The following is a 22682-nucleotide window of genomic DNA, read 5'->3' on the forward strand; positions in this document are numbered from 1 at the left end:
TGGTAAGGACTTCCTGTGTGTTCTCACAAATCTGTGAGTAAACGGAATTCTTACTAGTTCCATTTTATAGATGTGCAAACCAGGGTCAAAGAGCTTAAGTCACTTGCCCCAAGGTGACAACAGCTGAAAAGCATCGGAGCCAGGATTTAAACCAAGGCAGTCTTGCACTCATTTAATTGTCTCTCTGAATAAAATTTCCCCGTCAGTCAGTTTGGGGAGAATTTTGACTAGACTGAGCCTCACGGTCAGTGGAGCTTCTGCTGGCCAGCCAGGGAAACGTAAAGGTTCTCGGGTTCCTCTGAAGTATCCTGAGAACTGCCTGGGTTAATTGTTTAGGTCTCACATCTATCGAGAGCTTCGTGGAAACCCGAGCTGCCTGTCCTGGATCAGGCAGATCAGTTTAATCCATATTAGAACCTGAAGAACTTGGCGATTTGTGTATTGGTGTTGGGGTTAGAAGGTCACAAGGTATTTGGAAAAGAGCGTCCTAACAGCTGAGTGCCCATTCCAGTGCTTGTGACTTTCTTCATTTGGCTCTGATGTGAATGTCTTGGGCCTTGGGTACAGAACAGCTCATTCCCGCAGGGAGCTCTCGAGCTAGTAGAGGAGACAGTCATAGAGACGATTACTATTCCTTGGGAACCCTTCTTGGAAGCTTTCTGGAGAGGGCAATACCAGAGCAGAGCCTTCAAGGACAAGTCGGGGTCACATGTAGAGCTGGGTGGTTGTGGGGTTAGGAGGGGGCCGCCATAACTGGGTTCTTTGGTTTTGCGGGAGTGTTGAGGTGAAGGTAGGTAGTTGTGGGAAACAAGACTGGAGGGAGAATGGGGCTTGTGCTTTATCTGACACGTCAGGTGACCACCCATCCCCATTTGCCTGGGACTGAGGGGCTTCCCAGGGTGTGAGACTTTCGGTGCTAAAACTGGGGAAGTCTTGGGCAAAGCGGGACAGATTTGTCATCTACCAGTGACAAATGACAGGCTCTAATCTACTCTTGCCCTAACCTTGGGCACTGAATAGAGAGGAGAGGTAAAGATATTTAAATGAATTTGGAATTGAACTTTTTTTCCCTTTCAGGCAGAGCGCTTAGAGCCACTCATTCCCACCTTTTAATAGACTTTATTATTTACAGAAAAATTGAGCAGATAATACAGAGTTGAAAATCCTTTTTAACCACAGCTTCCTTCACGTTCCCAGCTTCTTCTGGTTAGACAGGCTTTTACATTTGCTAAATGATGGAAAACTATACCTGTAGTCTTTGTCTACTGAATTGAATGAGTGACTTAGTTGAAGCAGACGAAATAGTCAAGAGTTATTTGCTACCCACCATGGGTGGTTTATTTATTGCCCAGACTAGTGGCAAGGTTGTGACATTTACTAATACATGCCAGCTACCAAGCAGAACCTTGCTCGTTGTTTGTGATAGGGCCATTTGATTGCTATTGAAACTGTGTCTTTACCAGGAACTGCCTGTCCACAAACTGATAGAACTTTTTTGTTGTTGTGTTGTTGCCTTAATTCTGGCTACTTTTGTATGGAGGTCAAGATTCTCGGTTGCAAGTGACAGAAACCCAGCTCACATTGCCTTAAGCCAAAAATGGAATTTATTGGCTCCTGTCACTGAATTCAGGCTGAAGCTAGGCATTCAGATGAAGCTGTCAGAAATCTGCCTTTTTCCATCTCTCCAGCTCTGCTTCTTTCTTGCTGATATCATTCTCAAGTATGTTCCAGGCTTACTCTGTAATCAGCTTAGGAATCCCTGGAGAAAAGAGAGCTTCTTTTCTTAATATTGCCAGGAGAAGTCCAGAATTGAGTAGTCTTAGACCAACCTGGAGTCTCAGGCGCATCTCTGAGCTTTTCACTGTGCCAGGGGGATAGAGAGCCCTGATTGACCAAGACATGCTTCATGCACTTCCCTGGAGCCTGGGGTGGGATCAGCCTAAGCTGGTGGACCAAGAATGGGAGGGAGGCATGGTTCCCTACAGGAATATTGGGGGTTATTACCCAAAGAAGGTGGGGAGTGTATCCCCAGCAGGCAGATACTACTTTTGGTATATCAAACTTTTGGTTAAGCTAGGGATAGTTTAAGAGCTTGGGATACAAGATTCATTTTCTTAAGCTCTCCTCCCCCCCCACACCTCTCATGGTCCTGGGTATGCATTATGTCAAGTCTAAGTTCTTCCAGGCCTTCAGAGAGCTCTACAGTCTGTTCCCAGCCATCTAGTGAGGGAGCATCATGGAGTGCCCTTTAACCCAAGTTAGGGGCACAGGAACATCCTTGGTGGGCAGGCACCCCTCTAAATGGAGACCTAAAGGATGAGTAGTTGCCAGGTAGTAAGGGGGAGCAGGAGGTGGAAGGGAAGCTGTTTCCAGCGGAGGAGACGGCATTTGAGAACACCTGGAGGGGAGAGAGAGAACAGGTCATATTGGCAGAATGCGAATCATTCAGTAAGGGGGTACATGGGGCTGGAGGGACATAGGATGGGAGAGTGGAATGATATGGAGGGAGAGGTCATCAGAGGCCAGGTCCCGCTGTGCCTCGTAAATCATGTTAACGCTGAGGACAGTGGGAGCTTTTTAACCCGAGGAGTGCTGTATTCCTGCTGAAGTTTGGAGAATGGATTGGAGGAGGGCTGGACTGGAGGTGGGACGCCCTCTCAGGGAGCTCCCGCAGTCTAATGGTGAGTTCTGCTAGCAGCCTGCCGTCATTCAAGTGTATATCTCAACGCCAGTTCATGGTGGTGGTCGTTCTCTCTCCGTCACTGGTACACGCACCTCACATGACCACCTGTCTTCACTTTCCTCCTCTGTGTTTTCTTTTTTCTTCCTGCCCATCTGAGTGCTTAGCTATAGCCCTCAAATATCAGTTCTTCCGTAAAAATTACCCTGGTTATTTCAGCCAAGGAGAAATTTTACTGTCTTCTCTAACTTCTCTTGGGCTTCTTTTTTTTGCTATCGCAATTAGCACATTATGTACCATCTTGGGATGAAGAGTGGACTGACTTTTGGGTCTGATAAGTTCCTCAGGCTTTATCTCACCATTGAGTTAGAGTCCCAAGAGGCTAGTCAGGGCTCCTTGGGCATTCTTTTTACAACTTCAACCCAACCAGTCTGATTTTTTTTTTTTTTAATCTAGGATTGCTTGAAGAGCCATCATAGACATTGATTATTATATCTTTTGAATAAAGATCTACCTATCTGACAGATCCTCACCTTACCCCACCCCACCCTCAGAACAAGGAAAAAGCCCGTGCCTCCTGACCAGGGGATCTACTTCTTATCAGAGAGCTAGGGAGCTCTGTGACCGTTATAGGGTCAAGTTCCCTCTTCATGTTGGCTTTAGGGAGCTCAAACCTGAGTCTTTTTCCTAATTGTAGAAGTTTTCCTTAGCCTAGGTTTTTTGGCGTAATTGTTTTCTTTGGTCTGTCCTTCTTTATCATTCACCTTTTTTGGGCAGGATGATTTATTCTACGTAGTGGTTTTTCTGTTTGTTTGTTTTTGGTTCTTAGTGTAAGCATCAAGATTTTTGGTTGCAAATAACAGACTGGCTCAAACTACTGGCCTTTGCTTAAGTAAGAGAATTTATTGGTTCATGTTCCAGAAAAGTCTTTAAGTATGGAGGCTTTAGGTATGGATTGGTTGGGGTGCCAGCTCCATTTCTCTTAATCCCTTGGCTCTGTGTGGGGCCTTTGCCCTCGGGTTGGCTTTTTTATATCTGCAGCCCACCACACTGTCCAGAGGGAAAGGGAATCCCTCTTAACCCCAGTCATTGCTCTGAAGGCCTGGCTTTCTCCGTGTGGGCCATGTGCCCACTCTGACTTGCATGGGTTGTCTTAGGCAGTCGTGAGGCTCCCTGTAGCTGGAGGCAGTGTCAACCGCATCTCGAATCCACTCAGTAGGGACAGGGTGGGCTGGATGCTGGGGAGTCAGCCAGCCATGCCTACCACAGTAAACCTCGAAACATCAGAAAGAGATCGAGGGTGCTGATAACAAGCACAGTGTTGATGTCCTCCCTCACCGGTTGCTCAGTGTCTGTCTTGCTTCTCCACCTGTTGGATGCCCCTCTGAGATGTGGACTTTGTCTGTACTTTCTGAGCTCCTAGCTCTGTCTGATTCAAGTGCAGGGAAAGACTGACTCACTGGTGTGAGTTAAGCAGCTGAGTCAGGTTGCAGCAGGCTCTTAAACTGGCCTCCCTGATTCTTCCTTTCTCCCTTCTCTCCATTCTCCATCCAGAAGCTAGGATGCACTTTTAACTAGTAAATCAGATCCCGTCATGTACTATCTGAATCTCTCCATTGACTTTCTGTTGCCTTTGGACTAATAACCAGACTCCTTTCTCTGGCCTACAAGACCTTGCATGATCTGGCCCCTGCCTCCCTCACTCCCACACCCAGCCACACTGGCTATTTTTTACCCCAGACATGCCAAGTTATTGGTTAGGATCTTTGTACTAGCAGTCTCCCCTGCCTAGAACATCCTCCCCTAGATCATTAGTTCTCAAAATGTAGCTTGCATCAGAATAGCCTGGGTAGCTTATTACAACAGCATACCCCAGGCTCCTTCCTCTGGTTCAGTGGGGCTGGATGGCCTGGGAATCTGTGTCGGTAGCAGGTAGTCCAGCAGGTTAAGTAAAATACGGGACTTTGCCCATTGGGAGACACTGCTGTAGGTCTGAGCATTGCCCAGCTCAAATTCCATGCCATTTTTCTGTTTGCTTTTCTTTGTTGTGCTTTTGGCCATCAAAAATTGTATTATTATGTTAAATATTTGTTTGTCTACCCCAGTTTGAACATAAACTTCGTAAGGGCAGGGGCCTTGTGTGGCTTGTTTACCTGAGTTTTGTCGGATGCCAGTGCAGCACCTGGTACATGTAAGTGTCAACAAATATTTGTTATAAATGAATGAAAAGGGTGAGGTCTGGTGACCCTTTTTCTCCACAACTGCCTGCTTTTGCTAGTTTGGTCACTGGGCCTATGTCGGAGCTGTGACTTCGAGGGTTGAAAGCCCTGCCTACACCTTCTCCCTGATCCCAGGCTCCCAGGTATCTCAAGCCCCGTCCTACTCGCTGGCCCAGTTTCACATTTTTGGGGAATGATTCATCAGAAGAGGCAACACCTTTGAGCGCCTTTCTTTAATCTTCTAGTCTGATTCCACCCTGCGTGGAGCTTCTCCTTGCTCTCCTGGCCAGAGGCTGGACACTGACCAAATGGAGATTTTTCAAGGCACAGGTGGGACACCTTGGGGTATATCTCGTGAGTCTGCCCTGGTGCTGAGCAGGCCAAGCAGACACAGGCTCTGTGCCCTGACCTCTACCCACGCTGGGACAGTGGCGGAGAACACCTATCAGATTTCAGAAAAGTCCTTATAACCAACCCTTACTCCATTTCTTTGGAGAAGAGGGGGCTGGATTTCTTGTCCTCCTAGGCTTCCATCTCTCTGGTTATCCTTTTTCACTTTCTAGCTTGCAGGTAAGTTTCAGGGTCTTCCAATAGCAGCCACTTAAGAGACATCATTATACAAGTCTTAAAACGGTGGCTCATTTCAGAAGCTGCTGTCACTTAAGATGAACTTGAACTTAGTATGTCTATCTCTGAAATGGATTTAATTATTGATTTCTGCAGTTTGTGAGTCTTTATTAGTATAATGGTCTAACTTGTGCAATAGATGTCTCTGGAGAAAGCAGGGTCTGGGGAGGCAGGATTTGTTTCCAATCCCTAGTCCTTGGTGATGAGCCTCTAGTGTATTGGTTGCTGGTTGGCAATAGGTTGCAGTTTTTTGATCTCCAGACATTTCAATCTCTTAAGCTCATCTGTCAATGTGGAGTCTGCTGATGTTCAAGGGTCTGATATTAGGACTCTGCATTCTGCAGAGCTCATGTTGGAGATATGTTCATGCTGGCTCTTTTCCAAAGAAATGGAGTAAGGGTCGGTTATAAGGACTTTTCTGAAATCTGATAGGTGTTTGTCTGTCTGTTGGGTTTTCTTGTATGTTAGGCATTCATAACTGCATGGAAATGCTGTACTAAAAAACGCGTCATGTACTTTGTTGTTTGCACTTTCTTGAGTGTAGTTTCTGGAGTCAGATGGCCTGGGTTCTTCTCATCCTGGCCCAGCACAAATTCCCTCATCTCCCAGAGCCCCAGCCCCACAGGGTCGTTGTGGGGAAGCACTCAGAAGGGGGCCTGGCCATAGTAACTGTTTTGATGATGATGATGATGATGATAAAAATATGCACACACAGAGAAAATATTACCACTTTAACAGTTGTTCTCATTGTAAGAGAAATAAAAATTTTAATTTGCTATAGTTGAATACATGTCCAAGGTAATCATCCTGTCCTTGGAAACTTACTGAGAAGGGGACACAGCTTTGCAAACAGAGGTAGTTGTTGCAACATTGTTGGTTCTCTAAGCAATTGGGCATCTTCCTGCCCAGCAAAGGAGGAACTACTGGGTTTATGCTTGTGCTGGTTTGCATATATTATGTCCCCCAGAAAAAGCCATATTCTTTAATGCAGTCTTGTGGGGGCAGACTTATTAGTGTTGATTAGATTGGAACCTTCTGATTAGGTTGTTTCCGTGGTGATGTGACCCATCCAGCTGTAGGTGATGACTTTGATTAGATAATTTCCATGGAGGTGTAGCCCTGCCCATTCAGTGTGGGCCTTGATTAGTTCACTGGAGCCCTATAAAAGCTCACACAGAAGGAGCTCACTGTTAGTTGCAGCTGAGAGACACATTTTTAAGATGGCTGTTGGAAGCAGACACTGACATTTTGGAGAGTGCCATTTTGAAACACAACCTGGGAGCAAGCAGATGCCAGCCATGTGCCTTCCCAGCTAACAGAGGTTTTCGGACACCATTGGCCATCCTTCAGTGAAGGTACCCTGTGTTGATGCCTTGCCTTGGACACTTTATGGCCTTAAGACTGTAACTTTGTAACCAAATGAACCCCCTTTATAAAAGCCAATCCATCTCTGGTATTTTGCATTCCAGTAGCATTAGCAAACCAGAACAGTCCTTCGGTGGTACAGCAACACAAGCCTCAGCTACTCAAAATAACCAAAGGAAAGAAAGAGGGAAAAGGAAATGCATTGCAGCTCCAGCCATGGGCAGCTCTGGGCAGGGGCATGATTGATAATTGCCATCTTTTGCTGTCTCTCTCTCTCTCTTTTTTTTTTTTTACTTTTCCAGACTTTCAAAAGGGAATGTTACTTTTATAATCAGAAAGTTATTTAGATTGTATGTTTCTGAGATGATGCATTACTTGATCTTTGATAGCTCAAATCTTTGATAGGTATTAGATGCAGCATTAAAACATTGAATCAATCCATTCAGCTACCCCCTCTTGCAGTACATTTAAGCATACGTATAGTGAGAGTCTCTTCCTAAAATATTACCTAAAAACAGTGTGTGAGGCATTTGTGGGGATGAAAAGATGAGCAAGGAGCTGGTATGATAATCATAGAATTTAAAAGCTTCAAATGAGTGGGCATTTCTGTATACCAGCAGCAAAGAAAATGGATATTTCAATCAATACCATTTACAATAGCATCCAAAAACATCATGTACCTTGGAATAAACCTAACAAAAGATGTGCAAGACCTCTACCCAGTAAACATTGAAAGAAATGTTGTAAACATCATAAGGTTACAATATTATAAAGATGTTAGTTCTTTCCAAATTTAGCTATGGACCTAGGGCAGCCCCAAAGGAAATCTTAATGGGTATTTTTGTGGAAATTAACAAGGTGTTTAAAAATGTATATGGAAATGCAAAGGGCAAATAATAGCCAACAGAATATTGAATAGTAAGAAGGAAAGAATTTGGAGGACTTAATTCCCACATAGCAAGATTTATTATAAAGCTACGGTAGTCAGAGAGATAGCCAGATGGAGACCTGAATTTTGGCCAGTACCTCACACCATACATAAAAACCAGTTCCAGATGTATTTTAACTCAAAAGATGAAGGTTTTGCAAAACAATATCACCTTTAGAAAAAAACGTATCCTTTCTTCATGACCTCAGGGTAGGTAAGGATTTCTTAAGCTTGCTACAAAAAAACACTATCAAGGGAAAGATTGATAAATTGGACTACATTAAAATAAAGAATTTCTGCTCACCAAAAGACCACCGTAAAGAAAGCAAAAAGGCAAGCCACAGAGAAAATATTTTGCAATATGTATATCCATAAAGGATTAATATTCAAGATATATAGCGAACTCCATTAAATAAATAAGAAAAAGGTACTTAACCTGATAAAAAAATGGGCAAGATTTGGACACACACCTCATCACAAGAGAAGATACACAAATGGCTCACTAACACATGGGAAGGTACTCAGCTTCATTAGTCATGATGGAAACATAAATTAAACCCCCAACACAATAGGTAATTGCCATACACCCAGCAATTTGGCTCAGCTGAAAAAGCAGAGAACACCGAGTGTCGGGAGTGGCAGTGGAGCACCTGGGGCTCTCAGACCCTGCCTGCCAGCCACGTGGCTGAGGGACGCACCTGCCCGTCCTGAGCCTCAGTTGCTGTCTTAGCCAGTGCAGTGGCAGGCACAGGTGCAGCTCCTCCCACAGAGCCAGGCCTGTAAGCCAAGCCCTGCACGTGGGAATTCCTAGAATTTTCTTTTCAGGACTTACTACCCTGCCCTTTCCACTGATTTTGTCTGTAAAGGTCTCCTAGTAATTACCAGGAGTTCTTTCTGATTATTTAATGTAAGCAGTGATGACAACAGCAACAGTTCACAGAGTATTAACTGCCAGGCCCTGCTATCTTTATCTATTTACTTATTTTTTCCTCCCAACACCCTAAGAGGCAGGTACTAACTTATTTAGATACTGTTGCTTCCGTTTTAAGGGTAAGATCCCTGAGGTGCATAAGATTAAGCAACTTGCTTGAGGTTACCTAGCTAGTATGTGATGGAGCCACACTCAGATGGCGTTCTAGCATCAGCTTCTGTTGTTAACCTGCATGTCTGCTGTCTGTCACATGCAGATTGGGGGCCTACATCTGAGAGTGATTCAGTGCGGTCAGGGGGAGGGGAAGTGTTCTAGAACCTGAAACTTCAACAGGTGGTTCTGATACAGGAGGTCTGTGAACCTCAATCTGAAAAACTCTGCTCTCTGACCTTTTTGGAAAAACTCCTGGGGCAGGTGCCCCAGGGGCAGATGGAGGAGACATACAGACCTGAAGGTGGGTTCCCCTGTGATTTACCCAGTGTGGTCCAAGTGCTGTGGAGTTGCCTGATCATGAGGGAAGCTGGCCTGGAGCTCCCACTTGCAGCCCTAGCTGCAGATTTGGGAGAGAGGGGGTTTCTATTTTGGGAGACCTATTCTAGTTACTGCAATTTTAGGGCAGGGGAACTATTCTATGATATGACATTGGTGGTAGATAAATGACATTACTCATTTGTCAGAACCCATAGCAAACAACACACAGAGGGAACCCTAATGTAAACTGTGGACTTTAATTACCCACATTGTATCAGTATTGGTTCATCAATTGTAACAAAGGTACCACACCAATGTAAGATGTTAATAGTAGGGGAAACTGCATGGGGGTTGGCGACAGGGAAAGAGTATATGGGAACTCTACTTTCTGTGCAATTCTTCTGTAAACCTAAAAGTGCTCTCAATATAAAGTTTACTGTTTAAAAAAAAAAAGCACAGGCTTTGGAATTACATAAGAAATTACATGCAATTTTAATTATTTAAAGTAATTGATTAAATGATTGGTTATAAAATGTATTTAAAATAGAACAAATAGCAACAATATGAATAACTATAACCTGGCTCCCTTAGATGGAATATTGCTTCTCATTGTTCCATCTGCAAGGTTCTTCCCCTGCTTTGCTCTCCCCAGTTCCCTCACCCCTACCCCAAACTGAAGGTGGCCGTGAAAGAAATCAGGAGGTGTCTTCCTGGGTCACTTCCTTCCGGGTGTTCCCCTTTGCATCCCAAGTCTGAGGTTACAGTGACAGGTGCAGTTACCTTGATCTGTGGACCCTGGAGAAGCCACTTTCTCTTAAAAGCTGCACCAGGTGATGCTCCCAGGACATCCAGCCAGGCTACTGGTCCCCACGCTGCTTGGTACTGGCCTTGGCCATGCCTTTTTTTTTTTTTTTTAATTCAATTTTTTTGAGTTATATTCACAAACCATACAGTCATCCACAGTGTGTAATCCATTGTTCACAGTACCATTATATAGTGGTGCATTCATCACCACAATCAATTTTTGAACGTTTTCATTACCACACACAAAAAGAATAAAAATTAAAGTGAAAAAGAATACCCAAAACATCCCATACCCCCCCGTCCCTCCCTGTAATTCATTTACTTTTTGTCTTCATTTTTCTACTTGTCTGTTCATACACTAGATAAAGGGAATGGGAGCCACAAGGTTTTCACAATCACACAGTCACACAGTGTAAGCTGTATAAGTTACACAGTCGTCTTCAAGAATCAAGGCTACTGGGTTGTAATTCAACAGTTTCAGGTATTACCTTCTAGCTATTCCAATACACTAAAAACTAAAAATTGATATCTATATAATGCATAAGAACAACTTCCAGAATGACCTCTCTACTCCATTTGAAATCTCTCAGCCACTGAAACTTTATTTTGTTCCAATTCTCTTCCCTCTTTTGGTCCAAGAAGGCTTTCTTAATCCCATGATGCCGGGGCCAAGTTCATCCCGGCAAGTCATGACCCACATTGCCAGGGAGATTTACACCCCTGGGAGTCATGTCCCATATAGGGGGGAGGGCAGTGAGTTCACCTGCTGAGTGGGCTTAGAGAGGGAATTGGCTGTGCTTTTGGTCTGTCACCACTGGTCGAGAAGGCTTTGAGGATGGGACTGCATCCACCCTCTCTGCTCCTTCCAGGCCTGCTTAGAAGGATGAAATACAGTGTGGCATAGCCTCTCAAGTCCCTTTAACTTTGTGAATTTAACAGTTTGTACTCAGCAAGTAAGGTCATTGCCCCTGAACTGCAAGCCAGCCACTCCACTTGAGCCATCAGTTCCAGTGGGGGACACTCCATTTTATGGGGGATTAAGGGCAGTTCAAGGGTAACTATGATTGCACATGATTTTCATCCCAGCCACTGGCTTTGGAACTAACCACCCCATAAGCTGTGGTTCTCCCTTTCTAAATGTCTGCACGTAGCCTGGCTACAGGTTTTGTGTGGACCCTTTGCTCCACTGGCATCAGTATCAACCTGGGTATCGTGTGAAAAAAGCTGATGCCCATGTCTTCTCTCAGTCCTGCTGAATCTGAATCTCCAGGTGGGCTCTGGATGCCCTCACTTTATCCATCTCTCCAGGCAATTCTCTTGCCCACTGGAGTTTGAGAATGGCTCCCATCAAGGGCTTCACGATTTTCTTGCTTCGGTTTGGGTTGGTGTGTCCTTGGCTATTTAACACTTCAGTGCACCTTCTGCCGTTTTTCTTGGATGGTGAATTGTGTCTAGTACTGTCCCCAAAATGTTGCTCATGTTTATCAAGGTCATTGAGCCTGGCTTCCATTTCAGCTGGCAATCTCTGATTTTTTCTTTTTCCTTTCTCTCAGGTATCTGTACCATGTTTTGACCAAAAACACCACAGTCACAGAACAGAACCGGAACCTGCTCGTGGAGACCATCCGTTCTATCACTGAGATCCTGATTTGGGGAGATCAGAATGACAGCTCTGTATTTGAGTAAGCATTTCTAATTTTTTTTTGTTTGTTTTTTGATTCTTTTTTTCCTTCGAATGCTTTTCTAAGTGTATGCCATGAGTCATTCCCGATGATGTCAGGACTGACAGTAATTTGGTCTTGCAGAGGTATCTATATCTATCTATAGCCATATAAAACATCCTTGAAACACTGTAGAAATGCAAATCAAAAATGGGGAAATGATGGAAATGAGTGTCTCTAGAAAATCTGAAAATATCACGGATAATTTTCCCAGTGTCTTTGTTGTCTTCCCAAAGGAAGGAGAAAATGTCTTGGGTAGTTAGATTCTAAGTGAACTGAAAGCACCTGCTCTGCAAGAGTCACTGAAGGCTAATATTCATTGTGTTTACTGGTGGACCAGACACAGGGATGAGCTCTTGATGGGGTCATCCATCTAATTTAGGTCTCCCCACAACCCCCGGGGTAGAGGCCCTGTGCTCCCCACTTTTGCTCAAGGTCGCTCAGCTGGTAAGCGGTGGAGCAGTGGCTCATTCCCAGAGCCCATGACGAGGCTTCTCCTCATTCCCATACTTCCTAGGTGAACAATCTTAGACCAGGCTCTTCACCTACCTGAGCCTCAGTTTCCCCATCTTTAAGGGAGGGAGTAGAAAGTTCCCTGCTGAGTGCCTGGTATAAAATAGGCACTCAGTAAATGATAGCAAATGATGATGAAGAAGGTGTCCCTGCTGAACAGCTCAGAGGCAAAGGTTTAACTATGAACTTTCTCCCCATTAGACCTCTCTCAATGACTGAGTGCAGGATAATCACCAGACACAGACCACAAACACTGTCATCTCAGTGATAAATATTGAGGCCACCTTTAAAACCCACTTAAAAAAGAAAGGTGTTCCATTTTCCAACCTGGCCTCTTATAAGGTTCCTTGATTTGGGGGATATCTCTGTATTTTCAGCAGGAAGGTTATCTAAAGTAAAGCTTGCTTGTGTAAAATGCAAACTCTTTGTAATGCAAAGCTTCTGTGACACTGCCATGGTCCCCAAAGGAAACATATGAGTAATAAACTGAGGTGTTCTTATGAAAGAGACTAGCATTCTTTAAGGATTCATGGAGAATTAAATATTTTTGTTATCTATTTTTAGAAATGAAAAAGACCCTTGGAGAGGATTAGAAACTGTCTCTCCCTTTACTAGAGTGGACTTTCTTAGCTCATCTGTCATCTTAGGAAAACTGCTGGAACTCTTATAGTTCTAGAGGTTTCTAAGCATCTGCCCAATAGAGTCCCCAAGAGAGTGTGTTTGTTTTTATTACATTTTTAGATTTGGAATAATTTTAGATTTAAAGAAAAGTTGCAAATAGTGTACAGAGAGTTTTGGTATACTGCTCACCCAGTTTCCCCAGGTTGACATCTTTTGTTACCAGGGTACATTTGTCAGAATTAAGAAACTGAGGTTGGTATGTTGTTACTAAGTAAATGCAAGATTTTATTTGAATTTTACCAGTTTTTTCATTAACGTCCTCTTTCTGTCCCAGCATCCCATCCAGGAGGCCACATTGCATATAGTTATCGCATGTTTCCCAGGGGTCCTCTGGGCTGTGATAGTTTCTCAGTCTTTCCTTGTTTTTTGTGACCTTGATGGTTTTGAGAAGCACTGGCCAGGTCACCTGTAGAATGTCCCACCAGCCTGGGTTTGTCTGGTGTTTTTCTCATGATTAGACTCGGGTGATGGGTTGTGGGGACAAATGGCCCAGAAGTTTAGTGCGCTTCTCATCATATCCTGTCAGGCATGACATTCACATGGCACCACTGGTGATATTAACCTAGTCATTTGGTTAAGGTGGTTTTCCAGTTTGCTAAAGCTGCTGAAATGTGGTATACCAGAAATGGATTGGCTTTTATAATGGGGGTTTATTAGTTCACAAATTTACAGTTCTAAGGCCATGAAAATGTCTGTATTAAGGCATCAGAGATAGAAACCTTCTCTGAGGAAAGGCCGATGGCATCCAAGTTTCCTCTATCACGTGGATGGCACATGGCTGGCTCTGCTGAACCTTCTTTCTTGGGTTTAGCTTCTAGTTTCTGTGGCTTTTTCCAAAATGTCTCTGGGCTTCGTCTCAGCTCCTGTGGGTCCTTGCTTGCTTCTCCTGGGGGCAACCTGTATCTTAGCTTCTCTGCAAAATGTCTCTCCAGCTTCTCTCTTAACTTCTTCTCTTGTTTCTCCCAGGGTGTTTCTTTCCAAGCGTCACCAAGCATCTGGGTCTTTTTCGGCTCTGGGCTCACTCTCTCTTCCTGAGCTCTCTTAAGGACCCCAGTAAACTAATCAAGACCCACCTTGAATGGGTGGGATAATGGCTCCATGGAAATAATCTAATCAAAAGTTCCCACCCACAATAGATCCACCCCCACAAGAGTGGACCAAAAGAACATAGTCTTTTATGGGGTACATAACAGATTCAGACCTGCACAAGTGGTATCTGTCAGCTTTCTCCACTGGAAAGTTACTATTTCCTTTTCCCTACACTATTCTTTGAAAGAGAGACACTGAGTCTACTGGCCTTCGAGGGGTAGTTAGGGGGTGGCAACTATGCTTCTCCTCCTGGAGAGGGCAGTATCTACGTGTGTTATTTGGAATCTCTTCTCCCCCGTTTATTTTATTATTTTATTTTAAAGTTTTTAGTCTAATCCCTATTTATTCAATCATTTATTTGTATTTTTACCTTGGATTATAAATTTAATACTACATTGTTTATTTTGTTGCTCAAATTGTTCAGCTTTTGGCCATTGGGAGCTCTTTCAGGTTGGCTCCTGTGTCCCTTTGACTTGCCTCCATCCTTTTGTTTTTTGACTACTTCCTTACTTTCTGGTACTATAGGATGCTCCAGACTTATTTTGTATTTTTCTGGCCTCAGCATAGAGTCAGCCTTTCTCCAAGGAGCCTCCCAGTCCCCTAGGGAGTTTTTAAAAAATCTGGTCTCCTGGATTTCAGACTAGGCTTACTGAATCAGTCACTAGACCAGATCTAGGTACGGGCATTATAATCAGTTGCCAAGTTGATTACTATGCGGCAGTGAGTTTGTTGGGTGATTCTTGGGAGTCTCTGGTTTATACAGCCAGAAGCAAAGGTCACTTGGTTAAGGTGCTAGGGATAAACATATAAACATGCTAGGGATCAGTGTGCATGGCATTTGTAGGCAAACAGTCTCCCAGAATCAGGGTTGGAAAAAATTTTAGGGATCTTTTCTAGGTCATGTTTATTCATTCATTTACCCTTTCATGGATTCAAACAGAAATGATGCAGCAGTGAGCAAGTGCTGATCAGATGCATGAACGTGCCATCCTGGAACTGGCAGATGAAGCGGGAGAGACCCCAAAACTAAGACAGCTAGCAGACACAAGAATTTTTTTCTGTGTCCTAAGAGGTCATCAGGTCTTAGCTTGAAGACAGAGAGCACCCAACTAGAAGCATTATTTTCTTCCTTTTTAAAAAAAGGCATTAGGGACTTTGTTTCTTTCCCAAGATTGAAAGAGTCAGTGAGTACCCCCAAAAGCCAGTGCTTCCCAGGCTGATGCAGACAAGTGTAGTGTCCAAAACAAGAAAGGTAGAGGCAAACTTGGAGACTGCTTAGGGTCCCACCACCGTGTCACCACCTTCATATTGCCTTCTATGGAAACTACAAACTTCACAATTTGGAAACCCAAACCCCTTCATATTCAACATTATCTCACCCCTTTGCAAGGAATTCCAGTTGTTTTTTTTTTTTAATAACACACAAAGATATGGATAACAAAGAAAGAGACTTAGTAAGGAAAACTAAGGATATAAAATATTCGATGGAGAAATGCTGTTTGTGCAGTTTACAAATGTAGATTACTATGTCAGCATTTAGTAGGTACAGAGCTTTCCCATTCTGTTGGCGATCAAGTTCACTGCTTCCTAGAATCAGCACTGTCCTCGTATCTTGGGATGAGAGCTTGGAAGGATGTGTTTTAGCCTTTATGGAAGACAGCCTTGTGGCAGCCGAGGGCACGCATGAGGCATGGTCTGGTTGTTCTGTGGATACCTTTGGGGCTGGGGTCTGCGTGGGTGTGCTGGGTATGTAACCAGAGAATCACTGGATTTCCACGTGACACTTTTTCATTCTCTCCCCAGCTTCTTCCTGGAGAAGAACATGTTTGTTTTCTTCCTGAACATCCTGCGGCAGAAATCGGGCCGCTACGTGTGCGTTCAGCTGCTGCAGACCTTGAACATCCTCTTTGAGAATATCAGTCATGAGACCTCACTCTGTAAGGCTGTATCCCTTGATAATTGACTCCAAACGGCTGAGCATGTAGTTTTGCTTCGTTTTCATGTTGCTGTCTGCCTGTGCTTAACGGCTCATGTCTCTGCATGGTGGGGCACTGTGAAGGGCTACGAGAGGGCTCACCTCTTCTGGATGACTCTGGGGATGTTTGCATTTCTTTTTTATAGCTTGTCATGAAAGAAGTGGGGCCACTGAGTAATCAACCAATGGCATAAGCATTAGAAGAATCGGGAAGGAAGACCTTGACCAAAAAGCATACAGGGTGTGGGCTTTGGCACTGACACCAGCTTCAGTCCTGGCTCCCTGACCAGCAAGTGTGTGCCTCTGACCTTATTACCTGCCCTTATTAAGCCCCAGTTTCATCAGTGACGACCACCTCTGAGAGGCAGGTGCTGTTGGTACCCTCAATTTAATGCTGAGAGAGTCCCTGCCCCAAGGTGACGGCACTAGCAAAGCCTGAATAGAGAAGGGGTTTCAGCTGAGGTGAGTTTAGCTCAGTGGTTCTCAATTAGGAGTGATTGTGCCCTCCAGGGGACATGACTCAGTGTCTGGAGACATTTTTGTTGTCACAGTTGGGGTGGAGGGAGTGCTACTGGCATCTGGTGGGAAGACACCAGGGTTGCTGCTCACTATCCTGCAATGCACAGGAAGGCCCTCACAACAAAGAACTATCTAGCCCCAATTGTTAATATTGCCAAGGTTAAGAGACCCTGGTTTAGCTCCTAATCCTCTGTGCTTGCCCACTAGCTTTATTCCAAGATTATTAAACCAAGCCCCAGGCCCACAAGAAGTAGGGAGAGATAAGTGGCTGAATGTCTATAGAAAAAGCAGGCTCTGAATGTTTATAGCAAAAACAGGTCCACAAGACAGGTTCAAACAAACGATTCTAGTGGGTGGAAGGAGGTGGTGATGGTGGCCCTCCTTGGGGAAGGAGGGAGAGGCAGGAAAGAGCTGCTGAGTTGTGCCTCTGCGAAGGAGCCACTAGATGGCGCTGCTGTCTCAGGAGACTTTCCTTAAAATTTCCAGGAAAGATGAGTTGACACATCTCCCTAAGTGGTGTCCCTTGTTAGTAGCTCCTGTTACCCAGTAGGAAGTGAGCGTGGTTTTTGAACACTCTGAGAGAGTAAGATCCAGCTCAGTGGCAAAGGCCCGAGATCAGACCGAGCTGGGTACAAGGCCCAGTTCAGTCACATACTCCCTGTCACTCTCCGAGTTTGCTCTGGGGAGTTGGCTCGCCCAGCTGTGGGGCTGCATCTGTAGAGTGGAGCTAATCATGGTGCCTGTGGAGTACAGGATTAAACGTTTGAGGATTAAATGTGATAGTGTCTGGCAGCCAGGAAGTGTCCAGTAATGTTGGTTTTATCATTAAAATCCAGTGTTCCCCCAAATGTCTGTTCTCTGATACACCTTTTCTAAGCCCAGCCAGACTCAGGGTGACTGGATTAAAGATTGGGGTCCATGCCATCAAAAATTCTGGCTAGTAAGGGTTTCTGATGCCCGTTGGCATCGGAAACAGAGCGTCCAACAGAGCACTTTTGTATGCCCTGCAAAAGGGGCAGAAATCAGTTTACAAAACTTGTATTTGGATTTGTAGGGGGTGAGAAGGATAGGTGACTTAAAAATTTTTTTTTCTAATTATAGAAAAAAAAAATCATTAAAAAAATCAAACCGCAAAAATATAGAAAGTGAAAGTTCTGTATAATCTCACCTTAACAGTTCTATGTACACATAACAAGTTCACTTTGCTTTATTTTTTCCCAACTTACCATTGCATCTGAGATCTTTTCATTGTCCATTTATTTATCTCTGCCTAGTTTGGTTTATGAGCTATATCTTGCTATACCGTATTTATCTAACCTGACCGATGGGCATTTAGGTGGTTTCCAGTTTTTCGCTATTACAAACAGCCATTTCACGAATGGGCACCTGTTGTCTGTTGGCTTTGATGATCTAACTGACAGAAGGCCCAAGAGACCGAGATTACTTATAGACTCCTGGGTTTATTATAAAAAGAGACCACAGGAAGTCAGCCACAGAGTGAGGGGGTAGTAGAAAAATCCCAGCCAAATAATAGAGGCACCTCCACTGCCCCCATGGTGACTCCACCACCACAGAGTCACCTTTTGGAGTCCCTGGAAAAGTCCCTGCTGGGGAGTGAATGGACCATGTGGCTCTTCAGCTCCAGAATGCAGCTGAGAGGCTCAAGTTTGCAGATCTGACACTGCAGCAGCCAGCACGGGTGTCTGTACCTATGGAAGCCACTAACCAGCCACAACCAGGCTCAACAAAACATCCCACCATCCCCTTCTCCTGCCATTCCCCCACCTCCATTATCCCCAACCACAGCCACGTTGACACGGACATAAAGGAAATGCTCTGGGCATCGGAATTACCTGGCTGCTTGTTACAAGTTAAGATTCTGGGTAGACAAATAAATTGTAGACTCTTCAAAGAATGGTCTGCTACATAGCAAAAAAAAAAGGAATGAACAACACGGATAACTCTTTGACACAGTGATGAGCAAAAGAGCCAGGCACAAGAAGCATGCATACAGATGATTTCATTTATATGAAGCTCAAGAGCAGGCAAAACAAATCTAAGTGATAGAAAGTCAGATAGGTTGCTTTTGGGATGGGGGTATTGACTGGACAGAGGCATGAGGGAGCCTTCTGGGGAGCTGGAAATGTGCCGTTTCTGATCTGGGTGGTGCTTACACAGAGGGCGTGTATGTAAAAATTCATCAGGCTGGACACTTTAGATTTGTGGGAGACATAGGCATACACACACACACACACACACACACACACAGAGTCGATCCTCATTATTCATTTATTCTGAATTTTTTGCTATTTTCCTAGTTGCTAAAATTTATTTGTAACCCCACAATCAATACATCTAGTACCTTCACAGTCATACACAGTCATGTGAAAAGTGGGGAAAATTTTGCTTGCCCAATGAGCACACTCCCAGCTGAGGCTGAACAAGGTGACACGCTGCCTTCTTGTTTCAGCTCTCTATCTGTAAACAAGTGTCTTTTTCACAGTGTATTTAGTGCCAGGTATTTCACGGTTTTGTGCTTTTTGTTGGTGTTTACACTGTTTAAAAGATCCCCCAAGAGTAGTGCTGAAGCCCAGGAAGTGTTCCTAAGCTCAGGAAGGCTGTGTGCTAGGTGAGCTTCAACCAGGCCTGAGTTAAAGTGCCGCTGGCTGTGAGTGCAGTGTCAATGAATCAACAATATTTATTTAATAAGGTGTCTTTCGAAACAAGGTTATGTATTGATCAGTTGACAAGAGACTCACAGGAACCTACCCTTGTATTTCCCCGAGGAACAAAATTTTAGTATTCGTTAATCAGTGTTGGTGGTGACTTTATAGACCATAACTAGTTGAATAGCAGGAATCGACTGTGTATAAGTGTATGTATGTCTGCATGTATATATACACACATATGGATATGTACTTAAGATATATGTAAATTTCTACGTATATCAAACTGTACACTTAAGATTTGTAATTTAGATATCCTCATTTTTAAAAGCATTAAGATTCTTAGATCCCACCCCAGACCACTGACTCCTCTCTAGGAGCAGGCCTGCAGATCTGCCTTCTACCAAGTGCCCCAGGAATTGTTATCTACCAAGTGCCCCAGGAATTGTTATAATCAGGAGCTTTTGAAAAGCATTTTTCTGAGACTGCAGCCCTCATGGCCTGCAAGCCTATTTGGAGAATAACACCCTGTGCAGTTTTCTGGATGCGGCAGGCTTGCCCTGATGGCCGACTTCCGGGGAGGACCTGGCTGTGGGCCTCTTACACTGCCCCGCTCCTGACTGGCCCTTTGTGTTGTTTATGGTGATCTGATCCCAAGTAGCCTTCTCAGTAATACCTTGGCCTGAGTTAGGCACCTCTCTGGCCCTAAAAAGCTTATTGGCTTCTTTCCCAGTCACCTGAGTGGTCAGTCCTGGGGATATGGTTGTGGAGGTTACAAATCTCTAAGTAATAGGAATAATAATAAGACTGACAGCTAACGTGATTGAGTGCTTACCATGTGCCCAGTCTTGTCCTGACAGCAGCCCTGTGAGGAAGATACCACTGTTCCATATTTTGGACAAGGAGACTGAGGAATGGGGTTAAACAGCCTGCCCGAGGTCACATAGCTAGGACCTGGAAGAGGCATGGTATGGACACAGGCAGTGTGTCCACGGCTTCCCCAGCATGCACAGGCACAGGGAGCCCCTGCAGGGCTTGTGAAAACACAGGCTGCTGGGCCCAGCCCAGAGATTCCGACTTGGGGCCAAGATGCTTCAGGTCCAACGAGCTCCAGGTGATGCTGTGCTGCAGCTCTGAGGCCCACACTTGAGTTGCGAGGTTCCCAGGCCTCAGGTATCTGCCTTTACTTGCCGGCGTTGGTCACCCTCTGCCTTTAACCATTTGAGGGGAGGCAGGTGGGCTGGTGCAGCGCTTACAGACAGGCACTAGGGGCAGCAGCTCCTGCTCTGCAGGGTGGCTGGTGAGGACTCAGGAGAATATATCCAGCAAAGGCCTGAAACCAAGATTGCAAACTGCTGGCCCCCTGGCTGCAGGTGGCCTATGGACCTGTTTTTGTTGGGCAGCACAGTTATAAAAGCTTGTTCATCTTGTGGCCAAGATTTCAAAATCAGGAGATGCAGCAATAAGATCTGTTTTCTGGCTTCTCTCACAGTTTCAAGTTCTTGCCCACTAAGCCTGCATTTCCATGGGACCCAGGGGTGGAGTTGGGGTGCCTGCTCCTAAGGTAGTAAGTATGCATGCCAGTTGGCCCAGGGCCCTCAGACCTGCTCTGATGATTAACTAGAATGGAAAGCACTCGCCCGAGTGCTGGCACATGGCATGGTTCAGCATACAGTGGCCTTTATGAAATTACGTTGCTATATAGGGAGAGAAAAAGCACACATGTAGCCCTCTGTGGCATTCAGGGATAGTGATGGGATTTTTGCTCGCAAAACAGGGCAGCTTTTTATAGAATACAGTGCTTTTTACCCTCACCTGAGGGCAGTTTGTAGAAATGTCCCCTTACCATCGAATCTTCCCCATCCCTGACTCCATGTTGAACTTAGCCAGCTGTGCTTTTTCTATTTGTTATGGGAGGGAAGGGCAGGGCCTTTGACATTGCCTTTGAACTTTTGGTGACTATGCCTAGATGATTCCTTTGCTGGCTAAAAGTTAAGCTTCTCCCAGTTAACTTGTTGAATCCTAACAACCCAGAAGCTTAACTGGTTTGAGTAATGATTGTTACTGGACTTTCTTTGCTTGTCTTTGCCTCCAGCATGAGTTAACCTGTCTGTTTTGCTTTCTGTTTTTTTCTCCCTCTAGATTATTTGCTCTCTAATAACTATGTAAATTCTATCATTGTCCATAAGTTTGACTTTTCCGACGAGGAGATTATGGCATATTATATATCGTTCCTGAAAACACTGTCATTAAAACTAAACAACCACACTGTCCATTTCTTTTACAATGAGGTAAGTAACTGCCAGAGGGCCACCTTTGGGTGTAAAGCTAACCCTTTCCAGGGGCGCCTTAGGTCTGGGTGGCCTCGTGTCTGTTTACAAAGTATTTATTCACCCATTCGTGGTTTCATGATTTTCATAGCAGCATTGTTTGACCTTGGCAAGCGTTTTTTGTTTTTGTTTTTTTTTAACGCAACAGATTTTTTTTTCTAATTTGCATGTAAAGCTCAATTTGTGCCACCTGAGCACATTATACCTGACAGGGAGGAGAGGTGCCTGGATGGTGACTTGGAGTAGTGTCACCCTATGGGAAGAACGAACTCGAGCCAGGCCTGGCTTTGCTACTTCCCTGCTGTGTGACCTGAGGGACGTCCAAGTCTTCTCTGAGCCTCACTTTCCTCATGTAGGGAATTGGCATGAAAATGTATCTCTCAAAGGGTTTTTCAGGGATTGAATTAAATGAGGTGATGTCTGCAAGCATCTAGTATGTACCTGATTCCCTAAAAAGTTCCCATTGCTATTCTTTACTAAAGTAACATCCCTGCTACTCCTTGGGAGGATTATTTAATCACTTAAATAAATAAATTGCTGCTGCTCTCATCCTGGTGCACGTATAAACCATTATAAGGAGTTTGAACACTAAGAACTATTTATCTCACATACCAAAAAGTGCAGATGTTGGCTGTCCTGGGGCTGGCTCATCCTGTGGCTCAACCACCTCAAGGTCCAAGGCTCTGCTGGCTTCTTGCTCTGCTGATTGTATAGTTGACATTTGTCCTCATGCCTGAGCCTCATGGTCTCAGGATGGCTGCTGCAGCTCCAAACATCACTACTCACCTGCCACAGCTGAAAAACTGATGAAATCACTTCCCTTTTATGTCCCTTTTTAACTTCCAAAAAGACTTTCCCAGAAGCCTCCCAGAATATTTCCTCTCGTGTCTCCCTGGTCAGAATTGCCTCACATTTCTCTCATAGTGTGTCAGGAATGTGGGAGCTGCCTGACAGGGCAGTTCTGCCTCAGTACCTCATGAGGCTGCAGTCATCCAAAGACTGGATTGCATTTGGAGGATCTGCTTCCCAGGTCCCTCACTCACATGGCTGGCCAGTTGGTGCTGGCTCTTGACAGGAGGCCTTGTTCTTCTCCAAGTGTGCCTCTCCGCAGTACTGCATGAGTGTCCTTCCCCCAGAGCAGGTGATCCAGGAGACCCAAAGCA

General features: G+C 44.7%; 1 protein-coding gene across 7 annotated transcripts in view; it reads left to right on the forward strand.

Annotated features, from left to right (window-relative positions):
* Positions 1–22682, forward strand: part of CLEC16A (C-type lectin domain containing 16A) — a 228115-nt gene that overhangs the window by 2089 nt on the left and 203344 nt on the right. For all 7 annotated transcript variants that reach the window (XM_037815367.1, XM_037815369.1, XM_037815363.1 and 4 more), the window contains exons 2-4: positions 11579–11707; positions 15833–15966; positions 21332–21480. In XM_037815367.1, the coding sequence (XP_037671295.1) occupies positions 11579–11707; positions 15833–15966; positions 21332–21480 (412 nt within the window). The remainder of the gene's footprint in view (positions 1–11578; positions 11708–15832; positions 15967–21331; positions 21481–22682) is intronic.

Source organism: Choloepus didactylus, chromosome 21 (assembly GCF_015220235.1).
Source record: "Choloepus didactylus isolate mChoDid1 chromosome 21, mChoDid1.pri, whole genome shotgun sequence".
Lineage (NCBI taxonomy): Eukaryota > Metazoa > Chordata > Mammalia > Pilosa > Megalonychidae > Choloepus > Choloepus didactylus.